This window comes from Doryrhamphus excisus, chromosome 19, assembly GCF_030265055.1.
Source record: "Doryrhamphus excisus isolate RoL2022-K1 chromosome 19, RoL_Dexc_1.0, whole genome shotgun sequence".
NCBI classification, from domain to species: domain Eukaryota; kingdom Metazoa; phylum Chordata; class Actinopteri; order Syngnathiformes; family Syngnathidae; genus Doryrhamphus; species Doryrhamphus excisus.
This window is the reverse complement of record NC_080484.1, coordinates 10634160-10653215: the sequence shown is the minus strand read 5'-3', so window position 1 is coordinate 10653215 and position 19056 is coordinate 10634160. Positions and strand designations below refer to the sequence as shown.

Here is a 19056-nt window from a genome sequence, read left to right as displayed (position 1 = left end):
TATCACCGCCGCACTGTGACGGGACAACTGTGCTACCGTGATGTCAGCAGAGCTGCGTGAACGTGTGCTATCCAGTCCTACTAGTCACTACCAAGCTCTCCGGTGCCTGCTCAGCTGAATGATGTCATTTAAGTCCAGAAAGTGAAGAGTCACTAAGCAAAATGACCTTTTGGAGTGCACACTCATTGACTGGGAGCCGCAGAGTCTTTCAGTCTAGCGTTTTATCTGCTTGGTTGACTCCGCTGTCAGACAAATCTGTGACCCAAAGTAAGACAAGCATCATGTCAGTGTTGTGCTGCAAGTAATCTGTCTTGAAGAGGCCTGCCCTCGCTCAGTATTCCATGTTTGCTTGTGCAAATCAAAAGCCCTTAATAAGTGCTTCTTGTTTGCCGCATATCTAATCATAAGCCCAATCACATTTGAAAGGCAGATTTCCACAGCGCCTGGTTCTCTGCAGTCTATTTCCATTTGAATGTGTTTTGTTTTTTTTCTCATTAGCAGCACAACATTGTTGGAGGTAGCCGATGTCATGATCTCTGAATAAATTAACTCAACAATGACATGTTATTTTCCTTGAGCGCCGCATAAAAGCCCCGGTCCAGTGGCTCATTGAAAGAGACAGACTCATCACGCATTTGCAGCGTGGTGACCTTCAGCATCTCTGTCTATATATACACGATGTGTGTGTGTGTGTTGTTTTTTTTTTTAATCCATGTGTGTCTACCTGACATTTGTGCAGAGCCTTGACCTGACGAAGGCCAACTACACGCTGTGTGTGGCTGTTGACAAGAACCAAGTAGAGAGCATCGAGGTGAAGAAGGACGTAGAGCGAATAGAGCAGATCAAAGCTATTAAAAGAGCTTGGGAAGCGGCAGAACCCGGCCGTGCTGCCAAGGTAACCCAGTGGCTGAATATGTATCTGGAGATGGACAAAAGTATTGGGCATCACTTAGCTGACTTCTTCATCTTAACTAGACAGTGTGGATAACTTGATGCGGTGACTGTGTCCTAATCCTTCTGTCCATACGGTGCAGTGGTTCTCAACTGGTGGAATCCATTCTTACATATTAAAATATGTCATATATAACAGATGGCTGACTTATTTTCAAGTAAAATTAAGCAGTATTTTCGTCGTTTCACCCTTTCTTTGACAAAATGCCATAGTAAATTCATTCGGGACTCAGGATTGCAGTTTGAAAAAGCATAAATTTACTTGGTTTGACTTGTATAGAAGCATAAAAAATAAAATACAAAAATTAAAAAAAAATTAAAAAGGCCCAAAAGGAAAGAGAAATGACGTAGAAGTGTAAAAAATAAAAATGACTTTACAAAAATCATAGAAATACATTTCTATATTTCTGTATTTCTATGTATGTATGTTATTTACATCTTTAGTCATTTTACAAATTAAAATGACTAAAGATGCAAATAAAAATGTTAAAAACAAAGAAAATAAAAGTGCTAAATAATTGAAATTATAGATTTATTATATATTATTAGAATGTAAAACAAAATACAAACAAAAAATGACAAAATTGTCAAATATAAGTAAATAATAAATTAAATCAAAATGTAAACAAAAAAATAAAATTAAAAAAAGCAAATTTGGACTTTTTTTGTCTAAATTTAGCCACTGATAAACATGTATGTGTGTTGTTTTGACGTTCTCCTATTGTGACGTTTTCTTTCCAGGCGTGGCAATTACGGCTCAATTGGCTCAGTCAATTTCAACCTCCAAATGATGATGATGAAATTCCTGCTGAGGAGCCGCCAACACCATCACCACCGCCGCCACCACCACCCGACGATTCTGGTCATTTTTTGTTTTTCTTTGTTTATAAGATTAGAGCTGCTCCTTCTTCACATCTAGTGCATCCCAGACGCCTCCCTGGTGAGGTGCTCCGGGCATGCCCAGTCAGAAGAAGGACCGAGGGCAGACCTAGGACACACTGGAGGCATTATGTCTCACAACTGGCCTGGGAACGCCTTGGTGTCCTCTCGGTGGAGATGGAGGAGGTGGCCAGGGACCGGTGAAGTCTGGGCTTCCCTACTGAGACTGCTGCCCAAGCAACCCGGAAACTGGGAACAAAAACACATACTTCATCGCTGCTGTTTTGTTTGTTTTTTAGCAGATGAGGCCTGCAGTCCTGTTCCTTTCAACGCTCCCAATATACCAATTGAACAACTGTTAAGCATCGTCGTTCCTCCCATGGACTGCACTCCCTTCATCAGGTGGGACTACCCAGCATGCCTTGCGGCATTTTGTGAAAACTTGTTCCATGTTTAGAGTTAATATAGTTCTTTATTATTCCCCACAGCAGTAGTAGTAGTTTCCCGACTGTGTGAAAAGCTCACAGAGTTCAGGCTTGGCTATGCTTGCTCAATCAATACCTCAATCAGAACCTCCACCTTTCAGCAAGCCAAAGTGCATCTGACCATCTCTTGTGAGACTTTAATGTCAAGGAACTTGTCAGCATCTTTGCAAAGCAAGTGTCTCCCAAGAGTGGACCTCCTTTGTCTCTGGTGTCATCCGCTCTCTCTCCCTCTCACGCCCCCTCACGTTGTCTGGCTCAGGCCATCCCTGCCTGCTTGTGATAAATGAGATGGTATTTGCGTCTCTTAATCAAAAAGCTATTTCAGGACCCCCACTGTGCTCATCGTATCAGTGTGATGTGGCCTCTCCTGTCACCCCTCCATCCCTTTTCCTGTGTGTGTGTGTGTGTGTGTGTGTGTGTGTGTGTGTGTGTGTGTCTCCGGCAGTTAATGGCCGCTGACAAAGTAGTAGTCTGTACTGGCCAATGCTCATTATGCCAAAAGCACTTCAGTGGCACAGCAACTAGCTTTCCATCATCATTAAAACCAGAAAGAGGCAAACACATTTTTTCAGATTTTCAGTCTCCATCTTATGTTTGCACCTCAGATGGTCGCTTGTACTTTTGGAAAAAGTTTTTGTCAACTTCCTGACTTCTGGCGCTGTCTTTTTCTCCTCTTATCACACGCAGACAGACTCCAGCAGTAAGTTGTGCGCTATTTAATTGTTCCAATGAAGTCTTATTGCAGAAATACCCGAAAGCGGCCGTGGTTCCGTTGACACCTCATGCCAATGTCATTGTGCATTGACAGCTAGTCTTGCCAGATAAAGGCATGGGTGCGAGTCACATCATTTTCTCTGCTGCGTTCCCATTCATACAGACTATAGCCAATCTGTGCACAAGCTCGCTCGCCTGGCCTATCTGGCTCAATAGCAGGTGTAGAACATTGTAAGCTTCACTGTAGCTGAATATCTCCTCCTCCAGCAGACTGTGATGGAACCACACTGTCTTTTTAATCACACCGTCATGAAGCACACTACATTAAGAATTCATTGTGTAATCACGCAGAAGGAAACAGGAATTTCCAACAATGGTGGATTCTGAGATGGAGGAGAACCAGCGGAGGAAGCGTTTAGAGAAGATCCAGGCCTACCAGTTGGAGCGGGAGCAGTTGGTGGAGGAGCGCTTGGAGAAAGCCACCACCAGGAAGGAACGAATGAAAGACCTGTTGAAGCAGTATGAGAGCCAGCAGGTCAGTTTGGTGGCTCCTATCACAGGTGGTCCTCGGTTTACGGCGGGGCTGTGGTGACCAAAGTGCGGCCCGGGGGCCATTTGTGACCTACATTTAAATAGAAAAACTTGAAAAAAAACTACAAAAATGGAAAGTATTTATATGAGAATAAAGACAAACTAAACTGTAACGCTACACATAACTGCCAGGTCGATACAGTATCCTTGAGCATGTTAAAGAATCAGGGACAGTAATAACTAAACAGCCTGATGCTTTTTTTCACGTTATGTGTACGGTATACAATTTGGGTATAAGTCTGTAAACAAAGGACCACCTGTTGTCCCCTTCAATTTAGTAAAGGTCACCGAAACAAACACAGCTCATTAGCATTAAAGCTAAAACACACAAATAGAGCTAACTGAAAGCACTTTAAATTTCAACTGGACAAACCAATCCAGTAACTCCCCTCCATTCTGTCTTCCGTGTTCTTCCCAGGCGGCCATGTTGCAAGAGCAACAGAAATTCCAGGACATTTGCATGCAGCAGAATCAGAAATCCACTGACAATCGCAAAGGGTCAAATAACCGCTTGAAAAAGAAACAAGAGGATAAACACACTGCGGATGAGGCCTAAGCAGCTCTGTTGAGGCGGGGGGGGGGAATGCCCCTCGGCACCAAATAGCAAACAGCGCTTCATGTCATCTATTGATAGGACAATATGTATTGACAGATGGACACATGCGGAAGACCACTGTGTCACAAGACAAAAAAAAACACAGAACATACAACTTGTGTACCTCAGCATGACTCAAAGTTGCATCTTTGTAAACAGCCGTAGGACAAACGCCAGACATGGTCGAGATACATAGATGGAATACGCCAGAACCTGTCCAATAATGCAGGCGACTTCTTGGGCCTACTGTCGTCTTACAGTTTTATCTCTCCATTCTATTCTCGCTGATGCTCACGTTAATACAGTAGTTACAAATATTTGTGTTCATTGTTGATGTTGCCTTTTCCTATTCAAACCCATTTGCCTCCTTGAAGGTCACTGTATTGACTGAGAAAGCCCTAAAGGCATGCTGGGTACGTCCAGCCTCCCCACCAGCTGATTAATTGATATAGTTTCACTAAAAGAAGTCCAAATATAGCATGTCTGACTTATTTTTAGCTTCAAATTTTTCATTGACTGTTATAATCCAAAATATATAAACGCCTTAGCTTAAAATATGTGTTTTTAATTGTAGAATGTTTACTAATCTTCTGTAGAGTGGGAAGATAATTGGTCATGTATGAGATGATGACGCCATCTAGTGGCTGTGCATATGAATAAATTGTCACTAATGCTGCACTGTGCTTCAACTTCGAGGTTAACTAAGAAAAATGGACTGTACGTGTCCTGTGTGTGTGTGTGTGTGCGTCATTCTGCAGTAATTGCACTCCGGCATGAAGACATTTGCAGCTCTCTGCATCCAGTCCCAACTGTATTCAAGTAGGTGGGACACACGCAATGAATAGAGAGATGCGTTCAGGGTGCTACTACATTTCGTGCTTGATGTGTGCTCCACGCAGACTGTCAGGCCTCATTGATTTAAACACCCATTCTGGTATTGAACATTACCTTATGTGTCAGTACTGTAGCGCTCTTTAACTCCCAAATGTGTGTCTTCTCCCGCAGGTGACATGGAGACCAATTACCTGGAGTGTGGTATTGTCAACGAGAAGATTTTGAATTAACAAGCCACATCGTAATTGGCAGCTGCTTGCCTAAAGGTCCCGTATTATAGTTCTTTCCTACCATTTAGGTAGGTACCATTTGGAAGTGAAAATAACTATGAAATTTTCTAGGAGTGATGTATAAACTATATATTTGTTCATATAACGTGCACAGAATGACGAACAGCCCCATGTTAGGTGCTGCTGTTTGTCTTCCTGCATTCAAGAGATCTTTCAATTTTCCGAATAGGCTTTCAAATATCAACCAATCAGAGGACAGAAAAATGCTGGGCGGATTGCGATCACATGGCAACACATAACACGATGAAATTTGATTGGTCCCCAGAAAAATAATACAGACACGCGCACACGTACTGGAAGCATTGCAGCCAGGAGACTCGAAGTGAAGATACTAGACTCTTGGGAATAAATTCATCCGATTTCATGGAACCCCAAGAACGTGATTGCCACTTGTAGCTTCCCGGTTCGATAGACATAAGCTCCAAACGAATCCCATAGCTTTTTTCTTTTACATAATGTCAGCGCGGTAGAATGTCATATTTGTGTTCCGAAAACCAGAAGCTACGCAGACAACTTTAGCTAGCTAGCTGTCCCAAGGCAAAAGGGGAGAAATAAAGATGTCAGAAAAGTCGAACATAAATGAGTTTGATAGGTGAGCAATCGGACATGCTAACATCTATTGGCTAAGTCTGTGGCAGGCTTTTAACATTGAAATTTCGTTTTTTTTCTCATGTCATCAAAAGGCTCTGGACACATTACTTTTACAACATTGTTTAAAAGTCAATTCTGCATAATACGGGGGACATTTTATGCAAAGATAACAGGAGCCAAAAGAATGGCATGACCTTGAACGCAAGTTCATGTGTTTAGACTTCTCTACAAGTAATAAGACTATTGGATTCTTGAATGGAGCCACATAGTAGGATGATGCAATTAGGCGAAACTGGATACACATTCCCTGAGTGCTGTGGAGACTACTGGTGGCCCTTTAATTCACTTTTCATTTGGGAGGTCATAATTCAAGACCGGTTAAATCGATTCAGTTTCCATATGGACGACAAACGGACTGTCGGGAATTTGTCTGCCATCTGACTACGAGTTCAAGCGGTGGCCCTCGTGTGTCTTTTGCCAAGGGAGGTTGGGATGGCGTATACTTCAGGTGATAGACTGGTTGTCTCTCAACCTGAAAGTTGCTGCTTCGATCCTCAATGCTGTGTCATCAGTAGGTGAATGAGACAGCAATGTCAAAGCACTTTGAGTAACTTGAAGGTATGAAGTCGCTATGCAAGCGAAACCTGTTCTTTCTAGTCTGACTGTGTGTCCCACCTAGTCTTTGAGCATGAACTGATGAAGCCGTGTTGTGTTGTCTTTGCTTTAGTTTAAAGATCAATAATGAAACACCCAGGCAGACATGGACTGAAATGGAGTGGACGCAAGGTGTTTTTCCTTCCAGGCTCAATATGCCCGCTGTGCCAGCCCATTCTTGTTTCTGTTTCCTGCTGAGTCTCTTCTATAGAGGTCAGGCCTCACGGGTTGGCTATGTTGACAGAAGACGGGGGGGAGCCTTCGAAGATGGAAAGCTTCAGAGTCTCATGTGATAGGAACCGAAGCCAGAAGTCTGACAAGCACTTGTAATCTCACCCTGCCTCCTGTTACCCCGTAACACTCGAATGCAGCGCTGGAGGCTGGACCCCACAATGGCAGACATCCTAACTTGATTGCAACCTTATTCTTGTAAACTGGGCTCTGCCATCCCTTTAATCACCTTGCATTGACTGCATCGTCTCTACGCTGCTTGGCCGATGTCCAGCCGCGCCAGGAAAACCAAATAAGCAGTTGTGAGTGCTTCATTAAAAACATCCAAAACTCCAAATTGGGAGTACAGTATAGACCACCAAGGACAAGACGATCAGATCCCAGCATCCCAAATCCTGTTGGTTCTTTCCTGACACTTTTACAGATGAGCTTTCGTATTAAATGTAGCTTATTTCCCTCGGGGTCCTCACTTATCAATGTCTGCCGACATCCTTCCTTGACGACCTGTTAATAGGGAAGATAAGCCTACTCCAATTTGAAGGAGAGACGGAGGCCATATTGAAGCAGCGTAGACAAACAATACTTCAGCTCTGTGTACGTTTTTGACAGTGTCAAAGGGAGACAATGAAGACTTGACAGCTGTCCTTCATATTTGTATGATTTAAGAGGAGGGGTGTGATTTTTTGTCTTTATTGACAAGTGTCCTTGGCGACCTGTTTTTTGAATTTATACCATAGTGTAGCGTAGATGCTCACTATAATAACAGAGCAGTCTTGTTGTCTCTTGCTTTTTATAGTTTCTTGGTTGGGTACATTTGACAAGGTCATCATGCAGGACCATAAGTTGCAACTTATGTAGGTTCATGTAGGTGATGACTAAATTAATTCAGTGATGCAGAGCCTAGGAATGTCAGTTTTCTATATTGGTTTGTGCAATGGCAACTCTTGGGAAGATTACCGTTTTGCTTCATTTACCAGCAGATGCCTTAAGGCTACAACTTCTTTGTCATGCTTGGTGTAATTTCTTCTATGACAGACAGATTTGTGTGCACACCCCAATCCGGAAATCAACCCAGAATCAACCTCAATCCTTTTTTCAAAACAATTATTGGTCACTTAGGTGTCAATAAGGTTAAAGTAATGTTGGATTCAACACACAAATGGCAAACTTTGTTGCCGGAACAACAAGCTTTTATTGCAGGTTTGACATTATAATAATAATCACAAATACTACTAAATACTACTAAATGTCCCTGTTGTTGCAGTAACGTACGCCAAGCTAAAACTCTGAACCCGCAATGTCACTTCCTCTCCGATTGCCACTCAGCTTCCTTAGGGAACATATTTCTAGCAACACACGAGCACAAGTCTTATTCATATGTGTAATGGTGACTTATAGGGGTGTTATTTCATGTCTAGAGGGCTCTAATCATTTAGAAGGTCGTAAACAGGCTGTCTATGCTGTACTTACAACAATATGCTATTTATAAACAAGGAATCCTACATTTTCACATATTACTGTCAGGTCTGGAGCCAAATGGCACATTTTTACTCTCTGTTATTCCCCATCCGCTCTTTGAAGTAGTTTTGCTTTATTTTAGTTTTATTATACGTGTTAAATTGTGTGTCAAACTCAGTGACACTGTAGTTAGTTTTGACTCTTGTATGCATCTTTCGGGTGTTGTTTTTAGTCTCAAGCCTGAATCTGACACTCCTAGTAACAATGGTTACGAAATGTGTGCTATATGTGATACTATGGCCACTTTAAAATGCATCATTTCAGAGTAGTAGTAGTAGTTGATACTGTGAAAATTTTCCAGCTCATACACTGATGACGACCTCTGATGTAGAGACAAAATATTCACAAACGGATGCTGAGACAGAGTACAGGCGCGGTCATGGTGAAGTGCTGATTTGATAAACTGTGAATCTATTGGAGTTAAAACCTCAAAAGGGGGAGTTGGGGGGGGGGGGGGGGGTGGAAGCTGTATCCAGTCCAGTCATTGATAACCTGTCCCTCATGCTCAGCATTGATTATTGCCATCGTGGATAACACGACAACTAAGCTCTTCCTTCATGGACACACAGTATAGCAGCATAGCATGTGTTGTCGTAGCTGTCTGAGTGAGTTTTTATGCCAGATGCCCCTCCCTGGCACTGAACATCTCCTATAGCTGGGTGTCGGCATGCATGAAACATCAGTGTGTCTATCGGCGAGACCAGTAAACTGATTTGTCTCAGGAAAAACTTCCCTCTGTCATAGCCATGGCAACACTGACACTCGCCCTTTCCTTGAATAGCGGCGTCCATCTGCTCCACGGTACGACGGGTACCAGCTGTGGCACCCCGAGCGCAGTCGAGCAGACACGTCACAGCCATGCCTTCAGCTGTTTGCACAAATGTCCCTGCAACACACACACACAGCATGCAGGCGCAGTCATTCATGTCTGTTGTTTCTGGTCCCTGTTGTTTCTCTTTTTCACCACCAGATGTCCCCACTTATTTCCTGTTTTACTTTGAAAGAACTCATTGCATGTGTTTGATGCTTGTCCGTGACCTTTTGAATACATCATTTAGTAGATTTTGTATCTGTAAACTTACCATGTGGGGCGCCCCAGTTATTGTCTTGAGTCCAATCTGTTCTTAGCATGTCTTAGTATTACAAGGTGGTCCTCAGGTTTTGTCCTGGGTATGACAATAAACTGCAACCACTGGGAAGGTTCCTGTTTGGGAGTTACCTTTTAGTTGTCATTATTCCCACGTCTAGGGGTGGCGAAGAGGGAGCTATCAGCTTTTGGGTAGTGACTGAAAGGACAAGGTCACAGGTACAAGTGGCCAAAATGTTTTCACCATCGGGTGGCTGGGGTCTCCCTTTGAGAACTGCTCCTTACAGGCACTAGATGAGGTGACTCGGGCATCTAGTCAAGCTGTCTCCAAGGGGAGCTATTCAGGGTCCGTCCGACTGGGAGGACGCCTCAGTAAAGACCCAGGACACGTTGGAGAGACTAGGTCTCTCAACTGGCCTGGGAAACGCCTCAGTATCCTCTGGGGGGAGGCAAGTCCCGGCTTACTTAGGCCCCTGCGGCCATGACCCGGCCACCCGTATCTTGACCCAACTGGTCAAGGCAGAAAGCTGCCCCCTTACAGTCTTGTCAGGAAATGCTCAGGCACTGTTCTGCTTGGTTCTTCATGTTTCTCGTACGAAGCGTGGCCAAGGACCTGGTTGCTATGGAAAAGTGCCTTGAGAGCCCTTCTGTTATGAATGAGAGCACAAGACACTTGGGGGGGGGGGTCTTTCTTCCTGGCTTTCTCTTACTGTTTGTGGTAGTTTGCTGGTGGGTGAGCTTAGATGTTGGTCTGCCTTTTGTGTGGTCACCATCTCCTTTTCCCCAAAAGCTGTTTTCAATGCATGCACGCATTTTACTTGAAGGTTCTTCACTGCAAGATTTCGACTCTTAGTAACCTCCTTTGGTTTGCCCCCCCCCCCCCCCCCCCCCCCACACCACTTGGTCCAGACAGCACACAGCCTGTGTTGCTGAAAGGGTCAAACGTGTCTGCGACTATGATGTGAGGCTTTGAGGACTCGACACGCCAGCGCAGTCAGGAGTGTTCAGTCTGAAATGATTTTTTTTGTGGCCGAATAAGGACACTGAAGACGTAAAATACGGGAATCTGTTAAGATCTGGCTGCATACTATGGATGTATGCTCACATATGTTAAGCATCCATGCATATTCATACGCTGTATACCAACATCTGTGTAATATATGCAAATGTGCTTTCAGTGGGCGACTTCATTCTGCAAACTGTCCACCAGCAAGCACCACACTGCAGCAGTGCGGGCTTGATGGCGGGGAGAAAATGGTGTATTTGGATTTTGTGTTAATTGGGTAGCTTGTGGTAGCCCAGCTTTTGTCACACCACGGATGTGTGTTCAAGTCATTTTTAGCAAAAGCTAGCTGAGCGTTTAATGCACTCGCCGCCTAATGCCGCCCTGCGTACTTGTCATGTCCGCACTCATCCAGCCTAACCTCTGCCCCTGGAATTAGCACCGGATTAGCTCTCTGCTCATGTGCATAATAGAACTGCATGTTCCTCATTTGCATTTTTGCCAGAGTTATTGTGCAGAATTGTAATCCACATGGAGGAAAAGATGCTCTGATTTCATAGGTGACTACGACCTGGAGGTTTAAAAGAGGGGGAAAAAAAACAAACCTCTGCTGGAAAACATGTCACCGGTGATGGTTGACATTGTTACATCAAGCCTGGCATCGACGTGCACTGACAGCACAGGCAAATTGGCAGCATGCTGGCAGCTAGGAGCACAATATCAATCAATCATGGATTATTTAGGTGTGAAGTGGGAGTGAGTTGCATGAGGAGGAGGAGACAGCTGGCTTCACAAGATGCCATGAAGTAGATTCTGCAGCTGGGGGGATGCTGGGGACGCTGAAAACACATCAAAGCATCCCCCGACTAGAAAATCTAACTTATGTGTCCAAAGGGGTGGCACGGCGGGCGAGTGGTTAGCGCGCAGACCTCACAGCTAGGAGACCAGGGTTCAATTCCCATCTCTTGGCCATCTCTGTGTGGAGTTTGCATGTTCTCCCTGTGCATGCGTGGGTTTTCTCCGGGTACTCCGGTTTCCTCCCACATTCCAAAAACATGCTAGGTTAATTAGCGACTCCAAATTGTCCATAGGTATGAATGTGAGTGTGAATGGTTGTTTGTCTATATGTGCCCTGTGATTGGCTGGTGACCAGTCCAGGGTGTACCCCGCCTCTCGCCCAAAGACAGCTGGGATAGGCTCCAGCACCCCCGCGACCCTCGTGAGGAAAAGCGGTAGAAAATGAATGAATGAATGAATGTGTCCAAAGGAGTTGTATTACTGTATTACCACTTGAAGTTCGGACATCCCTGCGATATATATGTAGCATTACCTTTGATTTAGTGGTCAGATAGACTTTGTGGCTCCAAGTGTGATTTCATTTGGAGGAAATGTGCACAAATGGCTCTTTTGCTGCTAAAGGTTGCCGACCCCTGTCTTGGACGGTAATAGAATAGACAGAAAAGCCGACCGTTTCTATCTCCCACATGGATTGGTGAAACAGTAGGCTCTTTCTGCTTTGTTTACAATGTCTGAAGGCTTCTGTATGGTTTGTTCTCTTCAAGGTTTCTCTCTTTGAGGCAGCGTTTCTTGACTCCATCTCCAATTCAGTTGGTTTTCGTGACTCTTTTTTTTTGTGTCCCGGGATTGTAGATTTTGCTTAGTAAACAACTAGTACTGATGCTAGGGGATTTTTGTAGACCGAAAGAGGAAGATTAAAAGGGGGGTTGTGCCTCCTTTGTATGATGCGGAAGGTAAGCCTGTGACCAACATTAGGACCAATTATAAATCACACATGAGATGTTTCCCTCCTATTGCACTTGGACCCAACGTAGGGGAGATGCCTCTGTGGGGAGTCTTATCAAAGAGTACACAACCAGCAGTCAGAATCTAAACACAACACACACCGCTACACATAATGCAGGCAGATGAATGGCCCTGGCCACAACACAATGGTGCTAAATTAAATCACTGATGTCAGAGTCTCCAAAGCCCCCCCCCCCCCCCCCCCCCCGCCCCCCCCATCCCTCTCTTCCATGCAAGCATCGCTTAATAAGGACCGCTTTGTTCTCCCGTGTAATATATTCCCAAAGCCGGCGATATTGCGTCAGGGTCAAAGCGATGCGTGTGGTCAATTTCAGTTCATTATGCTAATGAGCCACCCAGACACAACTGAATAAATAATTAGCTTCATTTATTTTTATGCTCCACGGTGTTATCTCCTCAAAGCTTACTGCTGCTGAATGTCAGCTTAGCTTAGTTTTGGGGGTGGGCAGGTGAGGACACAGTTGTCATCAGGTGTTGTTAGAAACCTATTACTTCCGCCAGGGTGCCCAACCACCCCAGAACCGACGGGTCCCAGGTGCCCGGGGTGGGTGGCCTAACGGGTGCCGGTCGGAAGCGGTCGCAGCTGAGTGTGTCAGAAAGCTTTCTGTCGACACATGTGACATCCCGAACATCCACACTCAAATGGACTCAAACACTCGAATCATGTATAATACCGATGTTGTAATAGCGGTGAAGAGCAAAACGACTCTGTCAGCATCGATTAATTTATTGCCAACGACTGTACTGCAAGTCTAACACGCATACTGTACGTTTCATTCCAACAGCTGAGCACCACGACTGACATTTTAAAGCGCATGCAGAGTTGGAGCTAGTGTAGTGTAGTGCTAGGTCCTTCTGGAACTGATACTAACCAAGGTTCCACTGTACTCGTTATTTAGTATAGACAGTAAGCCAGCAATGCGTAGGGTCCTTCATTTGGGCACTCAATTTTGCGAAACCATACAGTACAGCATAAAGGGACTAGTTTATTACACCAATTTCTGTACAAAACCTGACACCTAGCCAACAAAAACCGAATCCTGTAAAAACTGGGGCGAAGGTTTAACTGTACGGTACACAAGCTCAACATTACAAATCAGTCAGTAGTCTGCCATTTTGGTTCCCACGGGAGTTTGGCTTGTAGAACATGTTTTTGTAGTGGCATGTTCGCTATGGTACACACCAGTACTCATCCTGGAGACAGTCATGGAAAAACATTCAGAAATAAGGAATATCTCAGAAACGGTTAAGTTCATTCATTCATTCATTTTCTACCGCTTTTTCCTCACGAGGGTCGCGGGGGGTGCTGGAGCCCATCCCAGCTGTCTGCGGGCGAGAGGCGGGGTACACCCTGGACTGGTGGCCAGCCAATCACAGGGCACATATAGACAAACAACCATTCACACTCACATTCATACCTATGGACAATTTTGAGTCGCCAATTAACCTAGCATGTTTTTGAAATGTGGGAGGAAACCGGAGTACCCGGAGAAAACCCACGCATGCACGGGGAGAACATGCAAACTCCACACAGAGATGGCCGAGGGTGGAATTGAACCCTGGTCTCCTAGCTGTGAGGTCTGCGTGCTAACCACTAGACGAAACGGTTAAGTTATCCTGGAAAATTATTTTCCCTCTACCTGCCTTGTGACGGCAAATACAGACGGGAGTTGGGTACAGACCTCACCACAACACCCCCAAAAAGGCTGGTGTTTGGGACGATGGTACCGGTCCACCTGGTTGCTTCACCACAGCACGAGGCAACATCGCCAGCATCAGCAGGTGCAGTGGAGCACAACCACAACGGCAGGATGGATGCATAGGGAGGGAGGGAGGGGCGAGGGAAGGAAAGGAGGAGAGGGAGAGAGGAGGCAGGCAGGCGAGGTGGCGGCGAGATGCTGCGTCCGTGCGTTCCCGCCTTGACGCGCATGCGCAACAACAGCAGCACCGCCGCGTTTCCGCCTCGTATGAGCGACGCGCGCGTCAGAGAGGAAAGCAAAGCAAAGCAGAGGAGAGGAGAGGGGAGGGTGCACGCCGAGAAGGAAGAGCCGAGCCACGGAGACGCAGTGGGGGCCACAGTCCGAATACATCACCGCACCGACGCAGCACCATCTCTGCAACGCTTTCTTCTTTTTTCCTTTCTCTTTATTTGGCGACTTCATCTCACGCCGATATATATAACCTGCTGCGTGCGGCTCAAGCCTTCCAGCATGGAGACATCGCAGAAAAACACGCACTAAAATGTGAGTTTTATTTTTTTATTTTTTATTTTTCCTACCAGCTGGGAGGAAATCTGCTGAGAGAAAGTGGGCTCTTCGTTTGCATGTCCAATCTATGCTCCGAAGTGACAAAATGAAGAAGTTCAACATCAGGAAGGTGCTGGACGGCTTGAAAGAGGTGTCCTCCTCTTCCTCCACATTCTCCTCCTCCACCCCTTCCGTCCAAGTGGGCCCACAGGAGAACCATCTGGTCCAGGAGAACCTCCAGTCTGAGCATTTCCAGCTCTGCAAGGTAAAGACCATTGATCACCATCCGTATAATGTAGAGCTGCTGCTGCAGGCGTCCACTCTGGTCCCATGGCCGGGGTACATCATTGTGGTTTATTGTAGCACCATAGAACTGTACACCATCACCTGCAGGCTGACGGTGGAGGGAGGCGTGCCGCCACAAAGCGGACTCATAGAACCCTTTCTGTACGATTAACTTCAGTCTTATTCTTTGTGTTTATGGTTGTGCATCTGGTCCACGTTTTGGCATGAACTGTCATATCAGAGGGGATGGGACACACTGATCCCCTCTTGCATAATCAGCTTGCCTTGGATTAGCGGAATGGTGCTTTCTGTGGGATATCACTGTGTGTGTGTGTGTGTGAATTCCCCGTTCATATTGTCCCGTCTTTCTCTATCCCCTCCACACCCCTACATAATTGATCCATTTGGGAGGACCCAAGTGCAACAAAAAAAAAACAGGTTTCCCCCCCTTTTCCCCCACCTCCAATAACAACAATGTGGATGGGGTTAATAATGCAGCATGCACCCCGCACGCTCCGTTGGTGCTTCATCTCTGTCTCCCATACTGTTAAGTCAGGAGATGTGCCCTCACAGTTCACATTGGTTACTCTGACTCGACACTATGCTGAGCTTCTTACAGTTGCAGACTCATTGTGGAAAAACAATCGATGTATTTATTGGACACTTACGGTAACCGTTTGTAGCTTTTTCCCCATCGGCAGGATGGATAAGTCACATCTCAAAGTATCACTGGTACAATAGTAGTGCCTTGGAGCATACATTGATAGTCTAGCATGTTCCTCCCTCTCCAGTCACATAATGTGTGTGGGTGTGAATGAGCAGGCGGCTTGAAATGTGAATGGACGGAAAAGGTATTTTGGATTGAGTATCAAACATTGATAGTTCAGGTGTATAGAATTGCATGACTGGTCGTGTACAGTATGTGAATAGACAGACATTTACATTATAGGTGTCTGTGGAAGGACAAACGGTGTCAATGGTATAAATATTGTAGTTCCCCTAATAGTGCTAGGCAAAGTGAACCGGATTATTCCGGTTCATTCAGTAAAAAGATCCGTTCATTTCCTTCATTTTGATCAATTGGTCGTTAGCCTGTGATCGTCCCCTGTGAATAGACCCCGGTCAGCCGTGTCGAGTCAGTCCATTCACTCATGTTCATGTTCGTTGTGTCGGTCATGAACGAATGGCCGACTCGGTCTATCAGTCAGCTAACCCCACCCGCCCACAGAGCGAGGCGCGACGATAGGATAAGACAGGCAGGCATGCAGATAGTCCCGCCCTGCAAAAGGAACGGTGAACTGACTCTCCAGCCAATCAAAAAAAAGCATTTGCAACTGAACGGATTGAGCGGGTATTTTAGGGGGCGACCTCGTTCATTACGTTTACAAAGAAGAACTAGTTCTTTTGACTCGATCGTTCATGACTGACACACCACCATCCCCTAACGGTACTACGATATGTGGGACGAGGGCTGCAAATGACGATTCATTTCTTAGTCGATTAATCTGAGGCTTGTTGGTTCATTTAATCGAGTTTCCAGTTAGACTCTGGACCAGGAGTGACCAAACTTTTTTAATCAAAAAAACGATGACTCAAAAGTACAAGTAGTCGTGGATTAATGGGATAATCAATCATTGTTGCAGCTCTAATTATGATGACTTTGTTATGAACGTATGTGGATGGACAGACTGATACTGATGTGTGAGTATGTGAAAGGACCGGCAGATGAATATGCAAATGGAGAGGAAAAAGTGTCAATGTTGCAAAAGTACTCTTTGTGATTTGAGTGCGGTGGTTTGGATGTGGGACTCACCATCACGCCTCGACGACAAGTGGTGACATTTTCAACTCTGCAGCACTTTTTGACTCATGGGCCGCATTGAGTTAACAAAACTGTCCTGGGGGGCCAGAATATATATTTGACACACATACTAAACAGAACTTGATTTATTTGTCTAATTTTATCTGCAAAAGTGTCATACTATTAGCTATATGACCACTTCAAACATCAGACCACATCAAACTACGAAATTTAATTTTACAGTTTTGTTTTTTTTTTCATCTTTTTTTTACTGAATAAGACATCCGACTTGCAAGTCATGTTGCCAGCATATACGTTAAATGTTGAAATACTTAGAAAGCAAGTGGCGGGCCGAATTCAAACACTTGGTGTACAGCATTTGGCCCCCGGGGCCGTAGTTTGCCCACCCCTGACTTAGACCCTGTTTGTTCATGCCGCTCTTCTCTCCAGCAGATATCTGCAACTGTGTGCTGCACAGACGGTATGTTAAGACCCGTGACCCACTTTTGGGTCCTGAACCACCAGTTGAGAACCTCAGATGATTGGATTGTGAGAGACAGACGTGAATGCAGAGGCAACGAGAGATCTTTACAGATAGATCAATGATAGAGAATAGATAGATGTCTCTATATGAAAGGACATAAGAAGTGTCAATGGTACAAAACTAGAATCTTTGTAAGGGTGTACAGGGTGACACGTGAGCTCTGACAAAGCGTGGTCCAAACACTGAGTGTCTGAGGATCATGGAAGACGAACACGGCTGTTCTCATGTTTGTTCAAACAAATGCTCACAGCAGGTGCAGGTGAGTGCAGCGGAACAGCTGTCGTTATGTATCTGCATGAAAGGTGCTAAAAACCTACAAACACCTCTCCAGTAGGACGCAGAGTCGTTCCGCAGCTTCAGCCGCAAAATATTAGCACAAGCACACCACCTTTTGTATCGGGCCTCGTGTGTGATTGTGTACCTAATATTGTGGCCAGTGAGTGTCATTCAGTCTATTGCTTGGCTGTGAGGCAGGCAGGTGTCTCTCTGCCACTTACGTAACGTCCTTTACCGTCTGCCGCTGTGCAAACAAACACAGCCCATCGTCAGGTGACTGATGTCATAAAGTGACGGTTGCACACCTACTTACGGATGCCGGGGGAAAAACGGGTAAAGACTCGCTACGTGATGAGTGTTTGCACAACCCTCCGTGTTGCTTGAGTTTTCTGTATCTTCAGACTTTGCCGTAATCACGACTTCATGTGGGAGGCGGTGACAGAGGGAAAAAAACGAAAGGAGTGAGAGAGGAGTCTCAAAATAGGGCCATGATTATAAAAGCATCCTAAATAACGAAGCCAAATATCAGTGTGATGAAAAGAAATACTTTCAGCTTCCCACCAGAACCAGGAGGCTGACGTCATTTCCTCATTGATATCTTTCTCTCTGTGTTTCCACCAGACTGTCCGTCATGGCTTCCCATACCAGCCGTCATCCATGGCCTTTGACCCCGTGCAGAAGATACTGGCCATCGGCACTCAGAGCGGAGCGCTCAGATTGTATCCTTTAAGTTGCCATTACGATATTGTGGGTTGCTGCCGAGAAGACGCCATGGGGGTAAGTCAGCCTCCATACCGCCGTGCTGGTGTTCCCTCGTGTGCTGGAGGTGTTGTTCACACGGCTTTACGAGTGCTATGAGGTGACTGAGGTTGATGTGAGATCTTTTTGTTGCCCTCTCGAGACTAATGTTAGCACTATGTATGTATGCGGATGGACAAACAGATGTCTCTAGCTGCAGTTGTGTATGTGAATGGATCGGCAATGTTTACATGATATGTGCAAAAAGGCCACATGTGTGTTTGTCAAAGGACAAACAGATATTTGCACTATGTACAGTTGCTATGCCAATGTGGAGAGGTGTATGGAATATGTATATGAATGGACAGACAGATACAGTATTGCATTGTACTGTATGTCAATGCACTGATAAATATTCACTTTATGCGCGTATGTGAAGGGACTGACAAATATTTTCATTATGTTGTGAATAGACTGATAAATGTTTACACTGTGTGTGTGTGTGAATGGACTGACGGATGATTGCATGATGTCTATATCCCAATGAAAGAGGCATATGTATTATGTATATGAATGGATTGACAGATATTTGCATTATGTATGTGAATGGACGAGCATATTTATACGCTGTGTGTGTGTGAATGGACTGACAGTTGTTTGCACTATGTCTGTATGCCAACGGACAGAGGTGTGTGTATTATTTATATGATTGGAATTACAATTATGTGCATTATGTATGTGAATTGAGGGGCATATTCATACACTCTGTGTGTGTGAATGGACTGACAGATGTTTGCACTATGTCTGTATGCCAATGGACAGAGGCGTGTGTATTATGTATATGAATTGATCAACAGATATTTGCATTATGTATGTAAATGGACTGGTAGAAATTTGCTTTGTGTGTATGTGAATGGAC

The 19056-nt window shown here is 45.0% G+C and overlaps 2 protein-coding genes across 11 annotated transcripts in view; both read left to right on the top strand.

Annotated features, from left to right (window-relative positions):
- adgb (androglobin) overlaps nucleotides 1-4890 on the top strand; it is a 34536-nt gene extending 29646 nt beyond the window's left edge. For 3 of the 5 annotated variants that reach the window (XM_058057599.1, XM_058057600.1, XM_058057601.1), the window contains exons 32-36: nucleotides 740-895; nucleotides 1693-1813; nucleotides 2133-2232; nucleotides 3381-3564; nucleotides 4039-4889. In XM_058057599.1, coding sequence (XP_057913582.1) covers nucleotides 740-895; nucleotides 1693-1813; nucleotides 2133-2232; nucleotides 3381-3564; nucleotides 4039-4176 — 699 coding nt within the window. In that variant the 3' untranslated portion in view covers nucleotides 4177-4889. Of the gene's footprint in view, nucleotides 1-739; nucleotides 896-1692; nucleotides 1814-2132; nucleotides 2233-3380; nucleotides 3565-4038 lie in introns of all 5 variants that reach the window. The other 2 variants (XM_058057598.1, XM_058057602.1) reach the window with 1 other exon arrangement.
- A 9234-nt stretch (nucleotides 4891-14124) lies between these two features.
- The window catches only part of stxbp5a (syntaxin binding protein 5a (tomosyn)), a 67667-nt gene continuing 62735 nt past the window's right edge, over nucleotides 14125-19056 (top strand). For 3 of the 6 annotated variants that reach the window (XM_058056340.1, XM_058056339.1, XM_058056336.1), the window contains exons 1-2: nucleotides 14125-14758; nucleotides 18021-18118. In XM_058056340.1, the coding sequence (XP_057912323.1) occupies nucleotides 14582-14758; nucleotides 18021-18118 (275 nt within the window). In that variant the 5' untranslated portion in view covers nucleotides 14125-14581. The remainder of the gene's footprint in view (nucleotides 14759-18020; nucleotides 18119-19056) is intronic. The other 3 variants (XM_058056337.1, XM_058056342.1, XM_058056341.1) reach the window with 3 other exon arrangements.